Source organism: Lutjanus erythropterus, chromosome 23 (assembly GCF_056507025.1).
Source record: "Lutjanus erythropterus isolate fLutEry1 chromosome 23, fLutEry1.hap2, whole genome shotgun sequence".
In the NCBI taxonomy this organism is placed as follows: Eukaryota; Metazoa; Chordata; class Actinopteri; order Lutjaniformes; family Lutjanidae; genus Lutjanus; species Lutjanus erythropterus.
In genome coordinates, this window is record NC_139339.1 from 2,135,244 (window position 1) to 2,155,518 (window position 20,275).

Sequence of the window (20,275 nt, forward strand, 5' to 3'; positions counted from 1 at the left end):
GCGACTGTAACACACAGGCTGCAAGAAATACACCACTTCCCTGAACTTTGTGATACTGTGGGCCCTATCTTACGCTGATCTAAAGCACTTCTGGAGAGTGCAAGGCACAATGGATTTAATTTATTCAAGGTGTGTCCAAATCCACCTTTTCCAGCTTACACCAGGAGCGCACAGCGGAATACACCTATCAGCTGTGTCCAAGTATCAATCAAGTAACAGAAACACAACACATTTTATTGCGACCGGGCTCAAAGTATGCATGGCTTCATTTGAGGACTTTGACGGCACAGTGCATTTTTATTACAGGTAAAGTGACACGGAGACTTTCTGCAACAGGTATGTGCTTTTTCAACTTAAACTTTTCATTGTAAGAAACTGTGGCTGTCTGTTTTAGAAAGCGTCCTGTGTTTTACACAGCTGATAAATGTTACACTTGTAACATGTTTAACATGACTGCCATCGACGGTGCTTCCTCTGTGACTGTTTGTCTCGATGTTTGCTGCTTTTATGTTCACGTAATTTTCATGAATTATTTGATCATATCATGTTTCTTACTTTTTATATGTCGCTAACTTCTGTTGTTCTTCTGTATTCGTTAAAGTGTAATATTTGAAAGGTCATCTGACCCATTTTGGATTCATAAACACGAGGATGTATCACACTATAGCAACAGCGTGTACAAGTGACCGATGAGTTCATGGTTCATGGTTTATGTTTATTACAAATGGTGATTATTTTTAAATATGCTGCTACTAGAAATGAGGCAGTTGCACTGATTGTTCTGGTTTTCTTTGTGTTTTGTGGAGTTTGAGCTTCTTCTCCTCTGAGTTTGTTTGATTTGTTGAACAGTTAATTGAAGCATTATCGAAGCCACATTACGGTCAAGTGCAATATCCAAATCTAGGGCTGCATGACACTGCAGGATAAGTACTTTTACTGAAATTGTGATTGCCATATGCAATATGATTAGTGAGAATGGTCATTTTTGCATCACAGTTTTAATTTACACTGGAAAAAAAGGCTTCTGCGATTTTGACACTGCACTCTGCCATATTGTGATTTTGATGCTATTTATGATAAACTGTGCAGCTCCATCCAAGTCACAGAAGCTGCATGATGAAGGAAAAATGTGTGACAATACAGCATTTAAATGAAGAACTATACTTGTCCTGACCTACAAATCTTGTTTTCCAGATGGAAGAAAATGTGTTTGTTTGGAACAGACCCCCCAAAAATGTCATGTCATCAGTATTTTAATAGTTTTTGTTCAGTGAAAATGAAAATTTTGATGCAAAAATTGCCATTTCCACTAATTGTGAATCATATTGCAGTCGCAATATCTGTCAAAGTAATTTCAATATGATGTTTTTAACATATCAAGCAGCTCCAGTGAATTCACCTAGTTTATTTTATTTTACTGTCATAAAGCTTGACTTTTTAATTGATTGGTTGATGACATATTTGATCATTTTAATCACGTGAGCATCACCTCTGTTTTTTCTCCCTTTCTTTTATAAAGCTCATTTTAACAACTCCAGGATGTTTTGGCTGAAAGATGGAGAGTTTTCTTTGGTTTTCCAGCACATTGCTGTCCTCCTGCTGACACGCTGCTGTGAAGGTAACATACATACTTGCGTGATGACAGAAATTAAGCTTTGTATGAAATATTACACAGATATGCAGCATCACAGTGCATGTATGTGGTTGTCAGATTTAGGGAAGGCCTCATTTATTTATATATGTGATTGTACAACACAATGAGAAGGTTTTACTTCAAATAAAGATGTCATTTTGTATGATGTGTAGGAAGTGATGGTGTCTGAGCCTCAGGATTTAAATATCTGCCTGTTTGCTTCAGGTCAGTCTCAGGTTGTTGGTCCACCTCCCCAAATAGTAGCATTAGTCGGTGAAGACATCATCTTGCCGTGTCACCTGGAGCCTGCAGCAGATGCTGTTCCTATGATTTTGGAGTGGGGGAGACCTGACTTGAAACCCAGATTTGTCCACGTGTGGAATAAAGGTGAAAACTTTCTGGCTAACCAGAACCCATCTTACATCTTACGAACATCACTGTCCACTGACAAACTGAAGCAGGGAGACCTTTCACTGAAACTCTCTGAGGTGAAGCTCTCTGATGGTGGAACATACAGATGCTATGTTCCAAAACTGAGCAGAGAATCGACTGTGCAACTTATTGTTGGTGAGTATGAATTACAATTATAAATCACACTTTACAGGACTCTTTAAAACATTCATTCCATTTTTTTTGTCTTCTGTCCATCTTTAGGTTCTGTCTCCTCACCACTCATAGCTGGGATCAACATAACCAGCAGTGGACTGGTTCTCCAGTGTGAGTCTGAAGGCTGGTATCCAGAGCCTGAGGTGTCATGGCTGGACGGTGAGGGACATGTCCTCTCTGCTGGACCTACAGAGACAGTCAGAGGTCCTGATGGTCTCTATACTGTCAGCAGCAGAGTGACTGTGGAGGAGAGACACAGAAACAACTTCACCTGTAGAGTCCAACAGAAGGACATCAACCAGACCAGAGAGACACAGATCCAGATTTCAGGTGTTTTTCTCCCCAGTATGAATAATTTTTCAGTGTTGAACAGTTGAGCTGTGGTTTTATTTAATTTGTATTTTGTTGTGTTTTGTCATTTCAGCTGAGGTCATTGAGGCCGTGTCTTTCTCTACTGCTCGTCTCAGCATTATTATTGTTGCTGCCCTAATTTTGTTTCTTGCAGCGGCCTTTCTTGTGTGGAAACTGCTAAACCAAGGTCAGTACAGCTGTTTGATTAGATAGATAGATAGATAGATAGATAGATAGATAGATAGATAGATAGATAGATAGATAGATAGATAGATAGATAGATAGATAGATAGATAGATAGATAGATAGATAGATTACTTTCTTAATCCCTGGAGGGAAATTTAATTGTCAGAGCAGGATGCATAAGATATGCCCAAGACCAATGCAAATAAATAAATAAATAAATAATAAGGTCCAGGAAGGAACTGGAGATCAATGGACCTTGGACAAAGTCTGAACAGATCTGGTCTGTAAGAGCAGAGTGATACTGACAGCAATGGTAATAATAATAATATTAATAATCAATAATTGTGATGTGAACAACTGAACAGTAGATGTCACTGTGACTTTATAAACTCATGCTCGTAAGACATATTTATAATGTATTTTCATGGTAAAATCAAGATTTTCATTCAAACATTTCAATATTTAATATCCTGTGACCCTGAGGATGGATGGAAGTTTATAGTGAAGACAAGGTTCAGTTTAGTTTATCAGAAAGAAGAGAAGAGAAGAGAAGAGAAGAGAAGAGAAGAGAAGAGAAGAGAAGAGAAGAGTTTATCTGTTCCTAATTTTGATTAATTTTTGTCTTTGTCTCATTTGTAATATTTTCTCTGCTGAATGTATCACTGCATAAACAGAACAAGTTCAAAGTGAATTCAACACAGTTTCATGTTCTTATTTTCACACAGACAGAAAAACTAAAGCTGAGGAGAGAAAGAGAGAGAGAGAGAGAGAGCAGCTCCTAGCAGACTGGAAGAAAATGGAGGATTTGAGGAAAGAAAAGGTCAAACTTGAAGAAAGGTTACAGGTAAAAGAGGAAGAAGAGAAAGACTTGGAGGAGACGATTCAGATGCTGATGGAACAACACAATGAACTGGAAAAACACAGTGATCAAATTCAACATTACAGAGCCGACATGATGAAAAACCTGGATGATATCCAGAACAAGATGCAGTCAGTGGAGAAGATGGCAGCAAGAAACCAGAGTTGGAGTCATGAATACGATGACATGAAAAGTGTCACATTAACAGCCAAAGGACATCTCAAGGACAGAAAAAAAGAAGCTGAACATCTTCTCCAGACAACACAAGAACTACTGAACAAAACAAACAGTTTGTTTAATACAATGACAGACAGGAAGAAGGAAGTAGAGAAGCAGAGGGAGAAAATCAGAGAGCAGCTGGAGGAGATTCAGAGGAAACTTCAGTCAGAACACAAACAGGAAACTTGATCCACTCAGATTATTGATCACTGAGTGTGAATTCTAATATTATCTGGTGTTTATAAAGATTTGTTTTATCAGTGAGAAACATGTCAGGTGTAGAAATATGTGAATAAAAATACTGTAATCATGAAAAAGAAACATCATCACATTACATTAAACTGCAACAATTTTTACAAACTGCGTTTGATGAAGGCTGAATCTCTGCTGAATCATTTTTTATTTTTTTTTGTAGAGTTTATTAATGACTTAATGTTTTAAATTTCATCTTCAATGTTCCCTGCTATTTATGTACTGAAATATTGTGATTTATTTCTAGCATTTTTTTTTCTTTTATTGTAGCAACTAAATTTGAAACAGTTTTAATGAAAAAATGTTGTGGCTCGTCATCTGGAAGCTCTTGTGAATGAAGACAGTGACAATTTCCCCTACATATCCACACTGTGCAAGTATGCAGTAGATATATATACCATACATGTACATTGTATTTTTTTTGCTTTAAATATATTTTTATATATCCATATTTTTGTGTGTAAATATATAGAAGGGTTAAACTTCAGATAAACAATTTATGTCCCCGAATGTTCAGAAACTGTACAGAATAAATGTGAAAATCAAAACTGACAAATTTATTTCACTTTATACCCTGGTCTGGGTGAATACTCTGCTCTGATTGGTCGGTAGTTGTGCATTAATACTGTGTAATACACCCCTTGTTTAGCTCGAGATTAACCACCATTTGAAATTCATCTGTTACCTAATTTGTAACCATGGCAACATTAAAGAGCACAAACTGCAGCAGCCAGCTGAGTCAGCAACTTGATGAACTAAAGGGCAGGAAGAAAAAGACACCAATGGCTGATTTTAATATTTCTTTCATTCTGTTTGGGGAATACATCAGTATGGAAGAATGAGAATTAAGAAGAAAATTAAAAAACTGAAAACTGAAAAAAAAAAAAAATAGCACAAGGAACTGACCAATGAAAAGCTTCAAATGATAGAGAGGAGGAAAATATATGCAGTTAATATAGTGAAAGACTTTAAACTAGAACATTAATCAAAATTGAAAATTAGAGTCTGACAAAATTCTGTCTGAAACAGACTCAAAGCTGTCCCTCATTGGTATGTTTCAGCCCAAACCCAGTTTAAAATAAGCTGGGAATGAGTGTTACTGAAGTAAAGAGCAACAGGCTGGTGTCTGAATTCTAAGCAGAATTAAACCAGTCCTTCCATTTCATACAGCCAAAATGATCCTGCAGGTCTTGTGTTGATGTATTGTCTTTGCACAGATGTGAAAAGGTTCCTAAAAATGAAATTATGTGTTAGTTGTTTCATTTCTTGTTGTAAAACAACTTCATAACATTTCTTACTCTGACTCATTTACTGTAAGCATGAAGTCATGAACACAATGTGGAGAAAAAGGTTCTGTTCTTCCCTCTGCAGTCAAACAGTCACCATTACACAACTCAGAGACAGTTCCTTCTCTGGACAAGTTATCAAGCACGTCTTTAGATAGATCATTAGTTATCATTAGTTATGTCCAGGGACGTCTGGATGGCAGCACACTGTTCCATTTTGCGTCAGTCCATCTCAGATGAGCTCGGTTTTCCAAAGTGTTCCTGAGCCCATGCAGTATCCTTTATACAATGATGTGGGTTTTTAATGCAGTTTTTAATGCAGGGGTCAAAGGTCACAGTCATTCGGTGTTGGTTTTTGGCCTCGTTGTTCAGTTTACTAACCCATGTTAAAGTTACACAAAAGCCTGATACAAGTCATGTCATGGTGCTGACATGCAAATCCACTGCTAACCTGGAACATTCAGCATGTGACACAAAAACTCCCAATATGAAAATATCCAACTGCCAGTCGACGACACACACGAGCTGGAGGACTCTGTCAGAGCAGCAGCAGGTACGTTGTCCTGGTTTATACCACTCACTTATTAACTTACTTACTTATTTAGTACTTATTTAAACATTTAACTCTAATTGGCTATGATTCTTGTAACTATGATTGTGGTAGAGCACACACTTTTCTCACTGAACAGCAAAAGGATATAACTGTGGATATAAACACTACAGATCTGCAGGCTGCACTCTGCATTCTAGTAAATTATTTATAGAAATTAACAGCATAAAATTTCTGAGAGAAAAACTGGCATAGCATATTTTTGGAACCACTTTATTGTGAAGCACTCTGTAACTTTTGACTGGAAAACTGCTCCAAATTTTGACTTTTGTCTGTTTTCCTTAAGGTCTGATTGTGTTTTTAATTCCCTAAGTAATGCCTTAACTGGACTGGGGAACATTTCATATTTAACTTTAATATCTCATCCTGTTTTACTCAAAGTTCTAAGAGGTCCAGGATGTCACCTGAAAGATGGACCACGTTTTAAACACCCACATCGTTACTTCACTTTTGATCCTTCTCCCAGCAACCTATTTTGAAGGTAACTTACTGCACACACAAACACAGCAGCTTAATGGATGTAAAGGTACATGCATTGATTTGTGTTCTATAATTAAATGACAGATCAGACTGTAACATCACAGTTATATGAAGAACAAAGTGACTGTTTTTCGGCTGCATGGAAGGAAAATGCTGCTTTTTATCTGATATGTGTGACGCGCAAAAGATGTGTGATGATAATTATATATATTCCAGCTTATGTTGATGATTTACTTTTTATTTAACTTTTTGTTCAGTGTTTGTGGACTTGACAGCTGAACACTGTCCCACATTGCTATTTTAACCCTTTATTTGCATAACTGTTTTTTTTTTTTACCTGCTGATTTTCCATGCAAATTTGATGAGTGTACCTTTTGCAGTTTACAGCAATTTATCTGTTGAGCAGCAGTCTAACATTACTGTGCTTTCAAACCACAACATGCATCTTTCTGCAAGAGTTTAAACAGATCTGTTTCTTCCTCAGCTCAGTGTCAAGTGATTGGTCCATCTCAGTCAATAGTTGGAATAGTAGGTGATGACATCATTTTACCGTGCCACCTGAGAAATGCAGAGGACGCTTCAGGCAAGACTGTAGAGTGGACGAAACTTGATCGGAACCCCAAATTTGTGTACGTGTGGCGTGACGGCGGGGAACTTGAGAGTAAAAAACATCCGTCCTACGGAGGAAGAACATCAGTGTTCATCGACCAACTCAGCCTCGGAAACATTTCACTGAAACTCTCCAGAGTCAAACTCTCTGATGAAGGAAAATATAAATGCTTCAGTCCAAATATGGGTCACTCTGATATTGGCCTTGTTGTTGGTAAGTGCATGTAGATTTGATATATTACACATTACATATCAATGTCATCAACACCTACGTGAGCTGTGTCTATCTGTGTATTGACTGGTTTGTTTGTTTGTGCCTCTGATGTCGACGCCGGCAACTCAATTCTTCTCTCATATTCTTTGAAAATCGTTCAGAATTGTCAAAGTTTTTGAATGTTTCATCTAACTGTCTGTCATCAAGTCAACTCAAGTCAAAATGTATTTATATAGCCCAAAATCACTATTTGCTCTTGGGGGCTTTACAATCTGTACAGAGTGTACAGATTTTCACACTATGAACTTGTTAAACCATGGTTCAGTTTGACCTAGCCTGGGAAAACTTATTGTTATTGAACCAAAGTTTGGTTGTTTGGGGCACACTTCTGGCTGACGGAGGTTTCACACCTATAATTTTGGTTTGGGTCAAATAAAACCAGTGTGACAGCGCCCCCAAACTCCTTTTAAAAACCTGTGCTGGCTTAGCTTGACTTAATTTGATTCAACACCCACTTGTAGGCATCTTTTAACCTCAAGTTAAGCCACTCTAAAACAGTAATTATGCACTTAATTTCCTGTAAATTATTTTGTTATCACAGTTTTTATTGTAAAACACCAAAACCTGTCCAGCCAAAAGCCAACTTGAATATTCAAACCACGACATAACCGGCAAACTAAACTTCAAACCACAGAGATTCAGATGTTCATGAAGCCCGTTTGGAAGCGGGTCAAGCTCGCTTTGGCCACACTCCAGAGATGGTTTATCTCGGGTGCAACTACAGGTCAGTGCATTGGAAATGCAAATCAGAAAAGTGACACTGGAAAGCCTCATCAGTGTGTCACATATTAAAAACAGTGAAATTACCTTTAAGATAATCGTGGGTTATAACTTTAAATGAACTAAAACTGAGCCTACAAGATAAGAAAGAGGAAAAATAGTGCAACACATTAGCATGCATCAGATAACAGGAAAATGAAGGATTTGCTCACAGCTCTCTGTTCTAGGATTCAATGTGCAGATCTGTAAATGTGTCTCAGAAAGTTGTGTTTCTCAATACTTTCTCCTCTCTACCATCTTCAGGTTCAGTCTCCTCACCTTTCATAGTGGGGATCAACATTAACAGCAGTGGACTGGTTCTCCAGTGTGAGTCTGAAGGCTGGTATCCAGAACCTGAGGTGTTGTGGCTGGACGGTGAGGGACACGTCCTCTCTGCTGGACCTACAGAGACAGTCAGAGGTCCTGATGATCTCTATACTGTCAGCAGCAGAGTGACTGTGGAGAAGAGACACAGCAACAACTTCACCTGTAGAGTCCAACAGAAGAAAGTCAACCAGACCAGAGAGACACTGATCCAGATTTCAGGTAAAAATGGTAGAGGACTATCAGCAGTTAATCTACACTCTACTGACGGCAAGAAGCATTTTAATTTAGCAATTATTATGTCTTTATTAGTCATGGGACTGAAAATGTAAAGTATGTCCTGAGAGTGGTGCTGGATGACTGTACAATCATTAAAATATAAGTTGCTCCGTGTGTAGAAAACGCCAAAATGAGTTCAAAATTTAAAAACAATCTGCCTGTTGGATCGCCTGCAGTATTGGGATTGTAACCTCAGGGTGGCGCTAAAAAGTTAAATTGCACAGTGTCACAAATGTCACCAAAGTCAGTGGAATTCATTTTATCATTTCAGATGATTTCCTCGCGGATCCACCAAGTTCAAATGTTTGCATCATCGTTGGCATCATTGCTTTGGTTATTTTCCTTTCCTGTGGTCTCGCCTTTCTTTGGTGGATATGCAGACAAAAAAAATCAGTAAGTCACAAATTAATCAAATTTTTTTTTTGTTGACTTCTTTAAGTGTCAGTGTTCATAAGGTAGCAGTGTAGAGAATAATAGCATTTCATCTTTCATAAGAGGGTACACAAATTTTTATTTGAATTTTCTTCCTGTGTGCACACAGAGACAAAACCTACAACTTTAAAGTTTTTGATGGAACCAGAAAGAGCCACCAGGAAAACGAGACAATGGAGAATCAGAACAGGATGTCTGTTACTAAACAAAGTTAAGCAGTTATTAACACAAGGACTACACTGAGTTAGTTTGTCTTCACTCTATTATTCTGACTTGACATCACGTAAAAAAAACAACAATTAACTCTGTGCATAAATGTGCAGAGACGTTCTTGTTATTCTGCAAATGCTGTCATGGATAAACAGACACAGTCAGGTGGGATTATATTCATGCAGAGACTAACTTTATTAAAAACTGCCCCTTAAACACTGAGTGGATTAAAATACTGATTTGTTTATTATATGAAAGTAGCTGGGCTGTGGTACATGTGATAACACATAATCCACATTACATGCAAGAAAGCACAGCAAGACCACATACATGAACATTAGAAAATTAAAATGAGCAACATCACACATGTAAAGATGAATATAAACATGAAAGATTTACTGGTTCTGGATTGTTGGTTTTTAGACTGTAATGTTTTATTTCACTGTCTCATATTTTTGATCATTTTGATGTGTGAAGCGTGAGCTAATATAGTTCTCGAGACCTCTACCACATCAATGTGATCAATACTTTACTGTTGGTAGCCATCTGAGACATGTCTACTGCCCCCTGGTGGAATATCAGCACACTGCAAAAATATGATAAATATACATGGATATTCAAAAGTTACAGATTACTGTCAAGGCCCAAATTTATCCCAGTTTCTCCATCTTGCAAAGACTGTTTAACAGAGTCTCTGTCCTTCATCCTGCGGTCAGATGTTTCTGCTCTCAGTGACCTGGAAGAGACACAGGATACCAAGATTACAGCTGTTGAGATGATTAAAAATACAGTAATACAGTACAATTACACAACAGATTATCCTAACTTCCATTTAAACTTATGGCTTTTATTATTATTTATATCAATCAATATGCAGATGTTAACTGGTTGGTAACTTATTAATGTAAATTGTTGAGCTTGATGTGATTTGTTAATCCAAAACACATTTCTTGCTAGATGTTTTTTTCTTTACTATAATTGCAGAGTTGGAAATAACAACAGGTGAACTGAAAATTGTGTCCAATTTAATAATAAAAGTGATATTCTTATCACAGGTCCTGATACATTAATTGTCACATTGATGTAAAATTAAAGATCCACCACTCAACACGTCCTTTCAAGTCAAACCGAGCTGCGTCTAAAACCACAGCGTGACGAGAAAACCACAGCTTGTCCGTATGAGCGCCGCTGTGCTGCAGACGTGTGAACAGACAGACGTCAGACAGAACAATGTGGTCAAACTGTTCCACTCTCATAAACCACTGACAACAACAACAGACACTGATGCTGTTAGTGAGATGAAGATGATGGTGATCCTCATCAACAGTGTCAGACTCCACTCAACTGCAATTTTGTCCAACTTGATTGTATACATGATGTATAAGACGGTCATGTTGTCTCTTACTTCTTCTTTTCAGACATGAAATGTTAATTTATGATGCTCATTGAAAGTCTGCTCATTATTTTATTTTATTTTGCATTTTCTACATATTTCATCATCTTTTTTTGATGAATAAATTGATTGAACTCAACAACTTCATGTAACTTGTTGCATCACAGATTTGATATGATGGCTTTTGTTCAACAGTCAGTAATCTGTTATCTGAGTAATATTGATTAAAGTGTAACAATGTTGAAAAAGTACCTTTCTCCTTCCTGTGTCTTGACAACAGCATACGTCACCTTTGTATAAACGGCTAAATTTTCCTCTCGACGACCTGAAATATTCAAAAATGAGGAATTACACAGGTATATAGATGATGTGTTGTTACAAGTTGAGAAACAGCAACAAACAAAGGAACACTGAGGCAAAACAAACCATGAAGTTGTATTTTTTTATATATATATAATTTCTTTGCTGATGACAGCAATTTTCATATTTCTGTTGACACAAATTTTACAGTTTGGTTGATCCAAAGAAAAAATCGCTCCTTTGTCTGACTCATGTAATGATGTGGAAGTTTGCTGATATTGCATCCACATTTTGCAGCTTTTTTGTAAGTTATTTGCGTAAATTACGGTTGAGGTTGTTACTTTTATGTACCTCGGTGAGGAAATCCCATCAACAGCACCACGACAGCAGCGAGTGAAACGATGAAAGCAACCCAGAGAGGAATGAAGACGTGAAGGAAGCGACGATGGTGGAAAAGATGGTTCTCTTGTTGAGGTGACATGATGAAATAAACACAATTTGCATAATGTACAACATTAAGAGTGCATAGATTTTGAACATTAGTGTTTTTAATGGTACATTTCTTAAAGGAAACATGTTATTTTTTATCTTTCTTCTATAACCTGTAATCACTTTAACACAGCAACCCTGTTTATTTTCATATTTTTGTTGTTTTCTTTTCTTTTTTTCTTATATTACACATGTTTAATTAAGCTGGCTCCTCATCAGTTGGCTGCTAGTATCTCATATAATGATATATTCTTTCTGTCACTCACCTCTGACAGCCAGCCAGCTTTCTGGTGATGTTCCAACGTCAGGGATGCTGCACTTGTAGAGGCCCTCATCCGACTTGGAAACATTGCGAATGGTCGTCTCCTCTGCAGAACTGCTCTTCAGGAGGACGTCATCTTTGTAGAAATCGGCTCGGAGGTTAGTGGAGTTTGTCTTACCTCTGCAGCGCAGCGTCACCTCGTCTCCCTCCATGACAGGAAGAGCAGGACTCTCCAAGATCACAGAACCAGCTGAAGAAGATGTATGTATTTTAACATTCTTATTTTAACCCAGAACATGAGCTTTTCCTAAACCTAAACAATTAGTTCTGGTGCCTAAACATACACAAACTATTTAACAAAGTTTATCACATGTTAAATAGGCTTCCTTGCAGCCATCAAGAGTATTTGTGCATGATTATGTTGAATAAACACACATGTGACTGTGATGTTGACCGCATCACTTTTCTCTCGTCTTCCAGTCTCACACCAGTAAACTCCACTGTCTGTGTCGTAGGCCGTTTTAATGGTGCAGGTCAGTGTTGACGTCCTCTTAATATCACAGTTAATGAATTTCTCATTATTCCTGATCCCTCGCAGCGGCGTTGTTCCGTTAGGAGCCTCACAGTGAAAAGAGACAGACTCATATTCAAAGAACTGCAGTCTGTTTGGACTGATACGGAAAGATGCATCTGAAAAAGTGAAAAAGAGACAAAGACAAATTGTAAACATATCCCCCACATGCAAATTTATTCTATTTTACTTGCATTTCTTTAAATTTATAATAGAAATCCAAACAAATGACTGTACTATGTATGAGACACCATTTGAAACTTAACTCTTCAATATGTAATATTTTATTGATGCTCATAAATGCATCTATATGCATATATAAATATTATTTACAGTGTATTAAATTGCACAACTTAATCCACTTACACGTAACTTTAAATGGTTTATAGGAGATGAAAAAAAAGTGCATGATGTAGAAAAATGTAAATATACCTACCATATTTTAGAGTACAACTCATCTGAATATTGGCACCCAGGACAACCATTAATAATGTCACTAGACAGAAAAAAAAACAAAAACAAAATTATGTATCAGGCAAAGATAAATTCATATACAAGAGTTCACATGTATAAAGTGGAGAGAGCGGAGATTCAGTACTCACACAGTCTGATGCACTGAGCTGTGATCTCCATCATGTCTTGCTGCTGACTGACTGAGCATTAAACAGATTAACAGAAGAAGAAGGACGTAGGTGAAAACTTCCTCTTCCTGCGCAGTTTGTCTTTGATGTTGAGGGCCAGACCCACTGTGGTTTTACTGTAACATACAGTAGACCTATGAATGAGAACATAATTATGACAATAAATGCAGTGGTCATTATTAGCCAATGTTGGCCTAATATGTTGTTAATGGTCATAAGTTTTGGGACATCCGTCAAAGTGCGTTGACACCTGATCACTCCATTCATAAGTGATCGAACCTGAAAAACAGAACCAGGCCAAAAATGCTCAAAAACAGGACAGCAGCCTGTTCAAGTGCAAATGTGCAAAGGGCAATTTAAACACACTTTGGGAATAAATGAAAACATACTTAAACACCAACTCAGACAAAAACAATCACACAAAAATAATCCTGAAGCTGAAAGTAGCTCCTGATTGGCTGAGTTAGTCTGGTTTCCGCAGTTACCAGCAGAGAACCAGGAAGAGGAGGAGCAGATTCTGTCTCAGAAGGTTTGTTCAATTCCGTCTTCCGACAGTCAGCAGCAAGACAGCATGGAGGTTACAGCTCTCTGCATCAGACTGTGTGAGTACTCTTTATGTTTCTTTGGTTCAAGAACAAATTGATAGTTCTTATAAACTCATAAAAGTTCTTGCCAATAATGGAGCAAATATCACAGAGGTTTCAGTGTTGTTGATCTGATACAGGGCAGTACACAGCTCTCCTGTCTCTACAGTGATGACTGTGTTGCTGCTGCTGGCTGCGCAAGTTGACTTCAGTCTCTCTGGAAAACCTGGTAAGAAGCAGCTGCACTTTAGAAATTGACGTCCAAATTCAAGTTTTTCGTCCATGTATTATAAAACGTAGTTTAAGAGCTCTCATTCTTTGTGTCTCTGTCGTAGATGTAGATTTCCCTCAGGTTGTTCCAAACAGACAGCAGCACTTTGAATATGAGTCCATAGATATCAGCTGTGAGGGACTGGAGGGACTGACTGGATGGAGAGTGATGAAGAAGAACAGAGGAGTTATTAAAACTTGTGCTTCTGACTGGTCATCATCGGGACCCTGCAGAATTAAAGATGCCGTTCAAACAATCGACAGCGGAGAATACTGGTGTGACATGGGAGCAAAGAGAAGCAACTCTGTCAACATCACTGTCACTGGTATGTAAATAATATATCAGTTTTTGACAAAAGGGAACTTCTGAAACGTCATCAGCTTTGTTCCTCTTATAGTGGAGACTTTCAAACTTTTAGGGGCTCATAGAAATGTCTGTTAAGATACTAAAAACTGTAAATTGCCACAGTTTGTATCTGTTGTATGTAAATCCACTCAGATATTAATGAAAACACTTCTTATGACTCCTGAACTTACCTGAGAATCAACAGGATTTTACATTTTATTCAGCAGTTCGATTGAAACATGAAAAAAGTAATATAAATGATATTTGTAGTTTTTTATGTTATTAACACATTTTTCAAATCATATGTTTTCCAGCTCGCTCTGTGATCCTGGAGAGTCCTGTCCATCCTGTGATGGAGGGAGACACCGTCACTCTGCGCTGCAGAGAGAAGCAGACGTCCTCCAACCTCACAGCTGATTTCTTTAAAGATGGCCTGATCATGGACAGCAGCTCTACAGGAGACATGACCATCCACAGTGTTTCCACATCTCATCAGGGATTCTACAAGTGCAGCATCTCTGGATCTGGAGAATCAGCAGAGAGCTGGCTGACTGTCAGAGGTGAGACACAACAGTTTCAACTGTACAGAACATGTTTTATCTAAAGTCATTTATTAATATCAAAAAGCATGTATTTTACAGCATTATGATCATGTCTCAAATGCAACATATACCATTATCTCTCCAGCAGCACATGAAGAGCCTCCCTCTTCCCCTCAGCCGTCCCCTCAGTCCCCCCATCATGTCCCTCAGTTCTCTCTGCTGCTCTGGATTGGTCTCAGTGTTTCGGCTCCGCTGCTGTTGGTGGTTTTAGTGGGATGTTGGAGACATGTAACAACCATCAGAGGTACGCGGAATTAAAATAAAGAATCTTATCTTCAGTTATTGACACAAAGTCTGAAAAAAGTGGGCTGACAAACACAATTTAGTACTCTGTCTTTTTTTTTTATTATCAAACAGGTACCACAACTGTTCCTTCTTCCTTCCAGTGTTCCTCTTATTCACAAACAGGTGAGGAAGTCTTTCAACATACTGCATGTAGATCATACAGTCTGTTCAGTCAGCCCATTAAAGCAGTGTTCCTCAACCCTGGTCCTCAGGGCTTCACTGTCCTGCATGTTTGAGATGTTTCTGCTCCAACACACCTGATTCAAATGATCAGCTCGTCATCAAGCCTCTGCAGAAGCCTGACAACAACCTGATCATTTGAATCAGGTGTGTTGGAGCAGAGAAACATATAAAACATGCAGGGCAGTGAGCTCTGAGGACCAGGGTTGAGGAACACTGCATTAAAGAACATTCACAGAGCCAGATATGTAAAGTTACACCCTGTAGAAACATTATTATAGTCTGACTAATGACTCCCACCTTCATTATCTTTGCAGAACGCTCCATTGACAGGATAACAGAACAAATTTAAACAAAATAAAAAAAAAGAAAAATGGAGTTTATCAGTCCAATTCGATCCAGCAAGAATTTTTATGCTTGTATATATTTGAAGCAAATTCATTTATCCTGCGTCAGTTTTTAGTTTTGTAAATTATTGTCTGCCTGTTAACTCAACTGTTGTTGTTTTTTTTAATATATAGTTTCAGTGGCAACGTATCGTGCAATCATCACCAAACCTGGGACGGAGAAAGGTAATTAATCTGCCACACTGAGAAAGTTTCACCTGCATTAGTCAGTTTAAAGTTGACCTTCATTCAGGCTAAAGTTTGCAGCTCTGCTTGTTAACAGACATTCTTTAAATGGTGAGAAGTTCTATATTAAACAGTGTTAGTCAGTATCTTCGGTCCTGTAGTGACAGTTTGAGCTTCTGTTTTAGCAGCTCAAAACCACACGAGAAACCCACATACAGAGGAAGGTAGATGGGCCCTTCAGGTCACCGAGTAGCAGCTCTCGTTTTGGCAAACCAACATGAAGAAAGCTGTCAGTGCACACATTTATTTTTATCAGAACGCCGAGTGCTTAAAGCTGCCTGCCAGCCACATTTGCTGTGTGGGTGTGCGAGTATTTTATAAATGAGACTGGACTGCTAATCAGAAGGTCCTGTCCTAAATGTGGACCCTTATTCTCTCACACATCCTCTGCATGTCTGTTTTTGTGTTTCTTGCAGGTTTCTGAGAGCAGATACTGACAGAGTATTTCTCTCCACACAGCTGTTTTAAACTTTTTTGTCTGTTCATGACAAAAGAAAATATTTAGGTGCTTCTAAATATGAGAAACAGTTAAATATTTGCTGCAGGTTATGCACATTTGTAAAGAGAGTAAATATGTTGATTCTTAATGAAATATGTGACTTGTTATGAAGTGGAAATGACCTGAACAGACAGTATTCAATATCTGTGCAGAGTTTTAGAGATATCTGTTGCAGAGATGCTTCCCGTCTCCTCACTATGATGGGACGAGATAGCACTCGGCCTCAAAACACCAACAAAAAAATAAATTTTTAAAAATCAAAACCAGTCTCTCTCATCACCTGAAATAATCCACAGACCTTCTTGTGAACAGATTTGTGCAGGAACTACTTTCTCTCTGCTGTAGAATCTCCCAGAACTACTTAGAAAATAGTTCTGACAAGTAACTGATCACAACAACTTTAGTCACCGGGTCATCATTTTTTGGAAAGACACACTGGTTTAGTGTAAGTGTGTTTTTTAGGTGCTTCAAGCAGCAAAATCCAGTTTCATTATAATGTAGAGAAAACAGACATCTTCAAAACTCTGCAAGTCATATAAAAAAATCTGGAAGTATAAATGTCTCTGCAGGTCAGGAGAAAAATATCTATATTTGATTTGGGGGTGAACTGTACCTTTTAAAATGCAGAATTTGTACATTACAACAAAGAAAATTCAATTTTAATAATAATAAAAAACTTTGTAAAGAACAGCAGTTGTTCTTCCTGTGTTAACACAATAATTCTTATAATTTTTGTACATGATATGTAGTAAAATGTTACTGCACACTCATCTACCACAGAATTTGTGTATATTTTATTTTATAAAGTCATATTTCATTACTGTATTTTGGTGCTGCACTATTTTATGCCGTGTGTCTTTTATACTAATACTTGTTTATTTTTTGTATATATTTCTACTTATTTCCACTATTTCATTGTAAGTGTGCAAATCTCAATAAAGACCTTGAACTTGAACATGAAAAACATTTACAGTTCAGTTCTGCCACCCAGCGGTGCTCATCATCACAGTGATGAAGATGAGTGCTGCATTATATTTGTATGGGCTGCAGTTTAATTTCAGTTCAGTGATCATGTCAAAGAAACAGAATGTTATAAACCTAGAAGAGTTTCCAGAACATGTTTTCCAAAACCACGACATTAATCAAAGTGAATACAGTTTTTTTAAATGGTCAAGATATATTATTATATTTAACAGAACTGGATGTGATTAACAATACAAGTCAACCAATCATATACATCCATACAGACATCAGCCAATAGGACACCTATGAATGGTCATGTGGCTTCAAGCCAGTATTTGACTGGCAGGAGGACGAGTGTCCAGAAAGAGACATGAGTGACACCATATCAGTCTTTAAACTGTAAAAGGGCAATCAGCATATGTATACATACACAAACCAAGTTTAAACAGTGTACAACGAGTACGAAAATCAGTGAAAAACAGAAAAATACATAATAAAAACTATGAATTTTGAAGGGGAAAATCCAAAGTGCTTCTTGTATATTGTCATTTATGGAGTTTAATAATAATGAGTAACATTAATCAAACTAAGATCGCAATAAATTATATTTCCTATTTCTTCCTTGTCCTTCCAATTTCAAAAAATGTGATTAAAGCTAAAATATTCTCAAATGATCTTCATCTGTCGCATCTAAACAAAACTCAGAATAAAACATACTGATGCAACTTGATGCAGGCCTTTAGAAAATAGTTCTCGTGTCTCTCCACCACCTCTGTGGTTTTTAACCTCGTCAACAAGCAGCGAGAAACTGCGAGAGCACCTCACCTACGAGTCATCTATTTTTTACTTGTCAGGCTATTTTATCTGATATAAGACATGACAGGTCGATGTTTGTACCTTATGATTAAACCACACAGTGTCAGTAAAACAGAAGAGGATAAACAGTGTGAGTTATTTGTGTGCGACGGTGAGTTTCCCACAGTGCATCAGTCCCACCAGCAGCAGCAGCACAGGGAACATCACGACGGTGCAAACTGTCCTCAAGAGGAGGAGAATAAAAACCAGCTGGTCTGAGCAGATCCAGGTCTCTCTGTGAGGAGCTGGGAAGACAACACAAAGTAATGTGTTAGCTGTTCGTGTCCTTCGCAAATTGCCAAACACAAATATTTTGAAACACTCACTTCTGACAGTCAGCCAGCTTCCTGATGTTGTCCCGCCTCCTGAGATGTTACACCTGTAGAGACCCTCGTGAGACTTGTACACAAACTGGATGCTCAAGTTTCCTGTGGAGCTGCTCCCGATGAAGAGTCCATCCTTATAGAAGACAGCGGGGAGGCTGGAGGACGATGTCTTTTTTCTACAGCGCAGCATCACGGCGTCTCCCTCCGTCACAGGAAGGACAGGAGCCTCCAAAATCACTGAACCACACGAACAAGACTTTTATGAACATATATGTTTAAAATAAAACATAACAGCAGCTAAACACACCAAAGTTATTCTATTTATTTACCTTTATGTTACCATTTTTAAAATCTTCTTAGCCACATTTTTTGATGGGTTTGATGCTGCATAGTATAAAACCAACTATAAAATTAAAGTATATAAAAGCATATTAAAAATGAAGAGTAAAATAAAATAAAAATACCTTCTTCATTTTCAGTGAAACTGTTGTTTATCACAGTCAGTCTGCTCTCTGGTGATTCTCCAGCTCCAGGGATGAGACACTTGTAGAGTCCTTCGTCAGACTTGGAAACACTTTCAATGGTCATCTTCCCTGAATAGTTGGTCCAAATGTGGACGCCATCTTTGTAGAAATCTGTGATATCTGCTGTTGTATAATTTAAAGGAGTCTCCCTCTTGCTGCAGCGCAGAGTCACAGCGTCTCCCTCCATCACAGGAAGGGCGGGACTCTCCAGGATCACGTCACCTGCTGAAACATTTTTTTTCACATTTACGTTAACTTTTTTCTGCCTCATCCAAAAAAGCCATTTGATGAAGAATTAATAAAAACTGTAAATCCAAAAAAAATCAACGTTTACGTCCAGAGTGGCTTCATAAATGTGTTTGGAGACTCAGTCTTACTTCATACACCTTCATTATCCATATAGTGGTTATTATTGCAGTATGGAGTCTCATGTACAGTAAACCTACCAGTTATAGTGATGTTGATGGTGTTGCTCCTCTCTCCTCCTCCAGTTTCACACCAGTACTCTCCGCTGTCAGTCATGAAGGCGTTGACGATGGTGCAGGTGATGGTGGAGGTCTCGGTGTTATTAGAACATGCTGGGATGAATTCCTCCACGTTCCTCGCCCCTCTCCATTTAGCTGAGCCAGCAGACTCACAGTGAAAAGAGATGGACTCGTACTCTAGAACTGCAGTCTGGTTGGAACGATACGAAGAAAACCTGCATCTGAGACCAACAGAAAGACAAGACGCATACCCACAATACATCAAAACTAGATATCTACTGGTATGAGAACCATTATTTGGGCTTCAGAAAACTGGGGTTTGAATGGTTTAGGTCAACTTGTCTATGGATGTTGTTTAGAAGTAATCCATTTTGCTAAACAATGAATTAAATGCTAATATTTTTGTGTCTAGAGGGAAATCAGTAACTATTTGCAACTTACTGTCTTTTTGTGCATAACTGTGGTGAACTTGTGCAGCCACCAACAACACAGTCAACACTGCAGAGACAAAGACAGACAGCTGCACATCAGACATATAAATCAACATATAAAGTGTCTTATCTTGTGCAGAAGCCTAACACTTATGTAATAATTTAATAATGTAATATGCATCAGTTCATAAAACAACAGAAAATAAGTTCTCACTTCTGCAGAACAATTAACAATAATGTGAAAGTAAATTTGAATTCTGTAACTCAG

The 20,275-nt window shown here is 37.9% G+C and overlaps 4 protein-coding genes across 6 annotated transcripts; 3 read left to right on the forward strand and 1 right to left on the reverse strand.

Moving 5' to 3' along the window:
• The first annotated feature begins 182 nt into the window (after positions 1–182).
• LOC146305265 (butyrophilin subfamily 1 member A1-like) lies at positions 183–9,599 on the forward strand. 2 transcript variants are annotated; one of them, XM_084712867.1, is made up of 6 exons: positions 184–336; positions 1,520–1,618; positions 1,859–2,200; positions 2,288–2,569; positions 8,999–9,120; positions 9,269–9,599. In XM_084712867.1, exons 2-6 carry the CDS (start codon positions 1,540–1,542, stop codon positions 9,287–9,289), a joined length of 846 nt encoding a protein of 281 aa, XP_084568993.1. In that variant the 5' UTR covers positions 184–336; positions 1,520–1,539; the 3' UTR covers positions 9,290–9,599. The 2 variants fall into 2 exon arrangements, with proteins under 2 accessions (XP_084568994.1, XP_084568993.1); XM_084712868.1 differs by lacking the exons at positions 8,999–9,120; positions 9,269–9,599 and adding an exon at positions 2,664–2,941 and having other exon boundaries at positions 183–336.
• Positions 5,903–8,795, forward strand: LOC146305266 (butyrophilin subfamily 1 member A1-like). The gene is made up of 4 exons (XM_084712879.1): positions 5,903–5,945; positions 6,384–6,483; positions 6,967–7,305; positions 8,389–8,795. The coding sequence occupies exons 2-4, from the start codon at positions 6,414–6,416 to the stop codon at positions 8,778–8,780; spliced, it is 801 nt and encodes a 266-aa protein (XP_084569005.1). The 5' UTR covers positions 5,903–5,945; positions 6,384–6,413; the 3' UTR covers positions 8,781–8,795.
• A 9-nt stretch (positions 9,600–9,608) lies between the features above and the next one.
• Positions 9,609–20,176, reverse strand: LOC146305267 (Fc receptor-like protein 5). The gene is made up of 11 exons (XM_084713062.1): positions 19,538–20,176; positions 18,990–19,316; positions 18,568–18,804; positions 18,367–18,486; positions 12,987–13,037; positions 12,821–12,880; positions 12,249–12,503; positions 11,818–12,063; positions 11,414–11,527; positions 11,015–11,087; positions 9,609–10,105 (listed from the first exon to the last, which is right to left on the reverse strand). The coding sequence occupies exons 1-11, from the start codon at positions 19,836–19,838 to the stop codon at positions 9,994–9,996; spliced, it is 1,896 nt and encodes a 631-aa protein (XP_084569188.1). The 5' UTR covers positions 19,839–20,176; the 3' UTR covers positions 9,609–9,993.
• Positions 12,524–16,011, forward strand: LOC146305268 (low affinity immunoglobulin gamma Fc region receptor III-A-like). Of its 2 annotated transcripts, none has more exons than XM_084712863.1 (7): positions 12,524–13,627; positions 13,779–13,838; positions 13,945–14,205; positions 14,540–14,785; positions 14,916–15,071; positions 15,185–15,235; positions 15,814–16,011. In XM_084712863.1, exons 1-7 carry the CDS (start codon positions 13,597–13,599, stop codon positions 15,870–15,872), a joined length of 864 nt encoding a protein of 287 aa, XP_084568989.1. In that variant the 5' UTR covers positions 12,524–13,596; the 3' UTR covers positions 15,873–16,011. The 2 variants fall into 2 exon arrangements, with proteins under 2 accessions (XP_084568989.1, XP_084568988.1); XM_084712862.1 differs by having other exon boundaries at positions 12,529–13,627; positions 14,913–15,071.
• Positions 20,177–20,275: the final 99 nt, after the last annotated feature.

What these genes read in the sequence shown, in the direction of transcription:
- LOC146305265 (XM_084712867.1), top strand. Translation starts at nt 1,540, where the DNA reads ATGTTTTGGCTGAAAGATGGAGAGTTTTCTTTGGTTTTCCAGCACATT. An exon ending in GACTGTGCAACTTATTGTTG is followed by an intron (nt 2,201 to 2,287) that starts GTGAGTATGAAT and finishes GTCCATCTTTAG; the next exon opens with GTTCTGTCTCCTCACCACTC. An exon ending in TATGCAGACAAAAAAAATCA is followed by an intron (nt 9,121 to 9,268) that starts GTAAGTCACAAA and finishes GTGTGCACACAG; the next exon opens with AGACAAAACCTACAACTTTA.
- LOC146305266 (XM_084712879.1), top strand. Translation starts at nt 6,414, where the DNA reads ATGGACCACGTTTTAAACACCCACATCGTTACTTCACTTTTGATCCTT. An exon ending in CCCAGCAACCTATTTTGAAG is followed by an intron (nt 6,484 to 6,966) that starts GTAACTTACTGC and finishes TTTCTTCCTCAG; the next exon opens with CTCAGTGTCAAGTGATTGGT. An exon ending in TGATATTGGCCTTGTTGTTG is followed by an intron (nt 7,306 to 8,388) that starts GTAAGTGCATGT and finishes TACCATCTTCAG; the next exon opens with GTTCAGTCTCCTCACCTTTC.
- LOC146305268 (XM_084712862.1), top strand. Translation starts at nt 13,597, where the DNA reads ATGGAGGTTACAGCTCTCTGCATCAGACTGT. An exon ending in TGTCAACATCACTGTCACTG is followed by an intron (nt 14,206 to 14,539) that starts GTATGTAAATAA and finishes TATGTTTTCCAG; the next exon opens with CTCGCTCTGTGATCCTGGAG. An exon ending in ACATGTAACAACCATCAGAG is followed by an intron (nt 15,072 to 15,184) that starts GTACGCGGAATT and finishes ATTATCAAACAG; the next exon opens with GTACCACAACTGTTCCTTCT.
- LOC146305267 (XM_084713062.1), bottom strand. Translation starts at nt 19,838, where the DNA reads ATGTATTGTGGGTATGCGTCTTGTCTTTCTGTTGGTCTCAGATGCAGG. An exon ending in GGTCAACATCACAGTCACAT is followed by an intron (nt 12,064 to 12,248) that starts GTGTGTTTATTC and finishes CATCTTCTTCAG; the next exon opens with CTGGTTCTGTGATCTTGGAG. An exon ending in AAGCTGGCTGGCTGTCAGAG is followed by an intron (nt 11,528 to 11,817) that starts GTGAGTGACAGA and finishes CACCTCAACAAG; the next exon opens with AGAACCATCTTTTCCACCAT.